This window comes from Pygoscelis adeliae, unplaced genomic scaffold, assembly GCF_000699105.1.
Source record: "Pygoscelis adeliae isolate BGI_AS28 unplaced genomic scaffold, ASM69910v1 Scaffold50, whole genome shotgun sequence".
Classification (NCBI taxonomy): Eukaryota; Metazoa; Chordata; class Aves; order Sphenisciformes; family Spheniscidae; genus Pygoscelis; species Pygoscelis adeliae.
In genome coordinates, this window is record NW_008823963.1 from 1,465,308 (window position 1) to 1,469,515 (window position 4,208).

The window sequence follows — 4,208 nt, forward strand, 5'->3', positions numbered from 1 at the left end:
TGTATAACAATCCCTTTGTTCATTTCCTCAAAAGCCTTTTATAATTCTCCTGATTTATCTGTCTAGTTTTTTACATATACGATCAGCTTGCACATGTCCAAGAGTAAAGTATTCATGGATTTTAAGGGGATTCAAGCTCAGGTACTGTTTATTTCACCAGTTTAAATCTATTTAAGCAGGACTACACAAATCCTATGGTCGGCCTGCATGGGTATTTGTGATCAGGGCATTATTCTAGCTGTTTCTGTGTTTCGTTGTTGTCCAGACATACCTGATCTGGCTTTACACTAACTGTCTACACTAACTTAAAAGCTGGCTTCTTAAGCGAGCTTTGCAGGCAGCATTGAATTCACAACTCCTGTGGCTAGGCGTCTTCTGAACTGCCTAAAGTTTGTGGACAAATTTCACTCGGATGTGTCTTTGCAACGTGATAGTCACAAGGCTGACTGGAATGTACACTCTGTCTGTCTCAAAGCCATGGCGTTTGGATCAGATGGGGACTATTAGCTAAACATTGGCATGACCTTAGTTTTGTTTGCAAGATTGGCTTGATAAATCCCCTCCTCAATTAAAACCAACATATTTGAAGATGAAATGATTGTGATAAGCAGTTGCTAACCTTGGATAGCACTGTGTAGCAGCATAACACTGCAATTACTTGGATGTGCTTACATTGTCTTTTAGGGAAAGTTAACTACCATATATTGAAGAATATTTCAAAGAACTTTGAGAATGTTGGTACATTTGTTGACAACCTTTAATTGCTCTCCTGCATGTGATATACACATGGTTCTGCCAGTAACTTTTCTAAGTTTCTGATGGCTCTTTGGAACTATTTTGGGCTGATGCCGATATCAAAACGGTACTGGAGCTGAGTATCCATTTGTAATCTTATTGCCAACTTTTAGAGAGGTATTAACACTTTCATTGTTCAATCAACAAGACTATGAAGACTTTCTTAGTTCAAGAAAAAAGGCTCCATCTGCAGCTCAGCAACTCCATGCATGGCTTAAATCAGTCCACGAACTGAGTGTTCACAAATGCATGTAGTATACAGAAAAACTGAGCAGGCCTTGAAATAATTGGTAATGTAACTATTTATGTCTTCCATGAAACTCAGTTTATTTTGAAGACTAGTAGAGGGTTAGTTCTTTCTAATAAGACGTGGTAACTTTAAGACTCAGTTATTTGCTTTTTCATAATGCATTTTGGATGAAGTGATCTTAAAATCTTTACCTCATTATGGGTGGTATTTTGAATTAAAATCCTATGATAACAAATCTAAAATACCTGATGGTTCTCCCGGTTTATATCTGTTTATATCCATGAGGGACCATGTGCAACAAGAACTGTACTTTTCTGTTTTTTCTTTCAAAACCTGAACACATATTTACCATACAATTGTATTAAAATTGTATTTTTTTGCCTCTGCCTAGGAAAACAAAATATCATTCAAGGGAACTTTCAGTCTTTTTTGTTGTTGTAGTGATATAATAGCTTACCTGCATTTTTTTAATTTGGATTTCACTGGGAATGTCTGAGGCTAGATGCTGATTTAATTTGACATAAGAAATGGCTGCTGCTTAGTTTTCTTCTGTTTCAAGGTTAGACCTTTACTGTGAGTAAGACCAAATTGTAGCACTAACAAGCAGTGCTTCATTTTTTTGCACTGGAAAAGAGTTTGGCCCAGCACATTCAGGAGAAATTATCATCTCATAATCTATTTATAGTCTTAACTGCAATGATTAAACAAAAATGGATTCTGAGCACTGTGTTCTGGTCCTGAGCTTTGTTCCTGATCGTGCCAAGATTCAATTGCATGCCAATTTGCATCACTAAGTCTAGACCCATTAATGTTCACCAGAACTCCTTAGTGTTGAACTTCCAGCTAGATATGTTCATAAGCCCTAAAAAAATCAGAGCCCTTTATTCCATGTATGCTATCTTGGTAAAAGAGCTAGCTGTAGTTCCCCGCTATTACCAATTCCTATGTAATGACATTTATTACTGCATTTTGAGGCAAGTCTCATTACCAGAAGCTGCTAGACTCCTATTTAGTTATTAGCTGGGTACAATTATAGTTGCATTAATCAGTTATGCTTGTTTAGCTGAGTTCAGATTTTCTTTTGCTGAAGGGAAGATCCGAGTTCATAAGCCAGTACTTCAGACAATTTGAAACCATGACCTTAAATAATCCTGGATGTTCTGACCATATTCAAAGAAGTGTGTGGTACCTAATGAATTAGAGAGAATGGTTCTCATCTTTAACCACTATTTGTACCCACTTTAATGTCTGTTTTTGCAACATTAGATGTAGTCTTCCTAATGATATGTACATACCAAAGTCTTACATGACAAGCCAGCCTGCCTATTTTTTCAGAACCATCTAACTTTTCAGGATGCGGACAAAAATTATTCATCTTTACATGTGAAGATTCCTGTCTATTTTCAGCTTTGTGCCAGATGGCTTCTTAAGCTTTAGATAAATTAACTGTTATCCACCTGAGATAAGCTCCCCACAGAACCGTGGTATTTAACTGTTCCTCACTTCTCTGCTCGGTAGCTTCCCTGAGAAAAGCTCTCTGAGTTTTGAGTGGCTGATGTACCTGCATTTCCTCGTTCTAGGGGGCTTGGGGATCGGTGCAAAAAAGTCCTGAGTTCAGCATAGTTCCCAAACTTCAGTGATTTGAATTGCTCTCTGGAGATTTTTGAAGACCATGGAGAGGGGAAGGTGCCTCTATGGGAAAGGGAGATGTCTAACAGAAGCTGTTGGCCTACTAGGGCCAAGTTTGCATAAATTCTGACTATTGCAGGTTAGAACAGGATTTATACTAACTTAGTTTTGGGTCAGCTAATCCTGGAGAAAGTAAAACACCAATTTAGATCTCAGTTTAGAGGTTAATGTATACCCTGTGGGGTCGGAAGGAGGGCAGTATAGGTAAAAAAAACCAACGTGCCTTTCAGTGCAAGAGTGGCATTGTTTTAGAGTTAGGCTATGTCACCAGTAAGAGCTATTTGAATAATGAGGAAGATAAATCCTAGTGGCCTCAGCTAAGGAAAGGAGTACAGAGCTTATCCCGGCCTGTTAAATCCTGGAAGTCTGAAAACCTGGAAGACCTTATGAGAAACCTGCATTGACTAAACCAAATCAAAAACCTTTGGATGAATGAATACAAAGGCAATGTGGGACGAAGGGAATGAGTCTAAATTGAAAGAAGAGTTGCTTAGGTTTAGCTAAATAGATTTCATAGTGATTTTACTCTAAGTTAGGATGATTTCAGGGCTGATGAGATGAGAAAATCTGGAAAGATTTTTTGGTGTGGAACAAACATGCTAAAGGACCTGCATGTTGAGGCAATGGGAAAAAGTGATATGCTGCATTATTTCTAGTTTCATGTCAGTCATCTGGGGTTTTGAGTTCGAGCTACTATGCTTAGCACTGAAAGTTTCTTTAACAAATTGCTGCTGAGATAAATGGGGAACATGATGATGAAGTGGTACAGGCTGTAATTTACGGCAATTTTTGTTGGGTAGGAGGAAAAGAACCTTGTCTTCCTGAAAAATACATAATCCATATTTCTCAGTAGTTCTACCTGAAGAGTAGACCGTACAGTTATTGGGGAAGAAAATATTTAAAGTGATTACTTATGTTTTCTGCAAAATAATATTAATTTTTTTTCTTCTCCACAGTAAAGCCAACAGTTATTGATGTTGACATTTATGTCAACAGCATTGGTCCTGTGTCATCAATAAATATGGTAAGTGACTTGCTAACAAAGATTTTTATCTGGACTGCTGGTTTTGGCATCAATACTAGCTTTTGAAAAAGACAATAAATACCACTGGGATAAGTTGTTTTGATTGCTGATTTAGTTCTGTTTTCAGCTATAGCTCTGTTTTTCAGATGACTTTTGTGTCTCTTCAAGAGAAGAACAAACCTACAAGCAATATTATGCTCTGTGTTGTCTACCACAAAATGCTGGTAGGTCTTGAATGGTAAAATAGCCACCTTAGGAAAAAAATAAATATGAAGCAAAGCTATTGTCAAGAAAATTCTTGAATTAATGATTCAAGAGTGAATCGAATATACAGAGCTTCATAATGTGGAGTTAATGAGAGTCATCGCATACTATCGGTATATTTATTTGAAATTCATCATCTCTTCAGTGGTTACTTTTCTTTCACTGAGTTATCAACAATCTTTAGCC

General features: G+C 37.2%; 1 protein-coding gene across 1 annotated transcript in view; it reads left to right on the forward strand.

The window, feature by feature from the left end:
- LOC103916717 (gamma-aminobutyric acid receptor subunit gamma-3-like) overlaps positions 1-3,982 on the forward strand; it is a gene marked incomplete at its 3' end in the record, with an annotated part of 18,309 nt that extends 14,327 nt beyond the window's left edge. Inside the window, exons 3-4 of the mRNA XM_009323773.1 lie at positions 3,691-3,758; positions 3,905-3,982. Of these exons, the coding sequence (XP_009322048.1) occupies positions 3,691-3,758; positions 3,905-3,982 (146 nt within the window). The remainder of the gene's footprint in view (positions 1-3,690; positions 3,759-3,904) is intronic.
- Between the last annotated feature and the right edge of the window lie 226 nt (positions 3,983-4,208).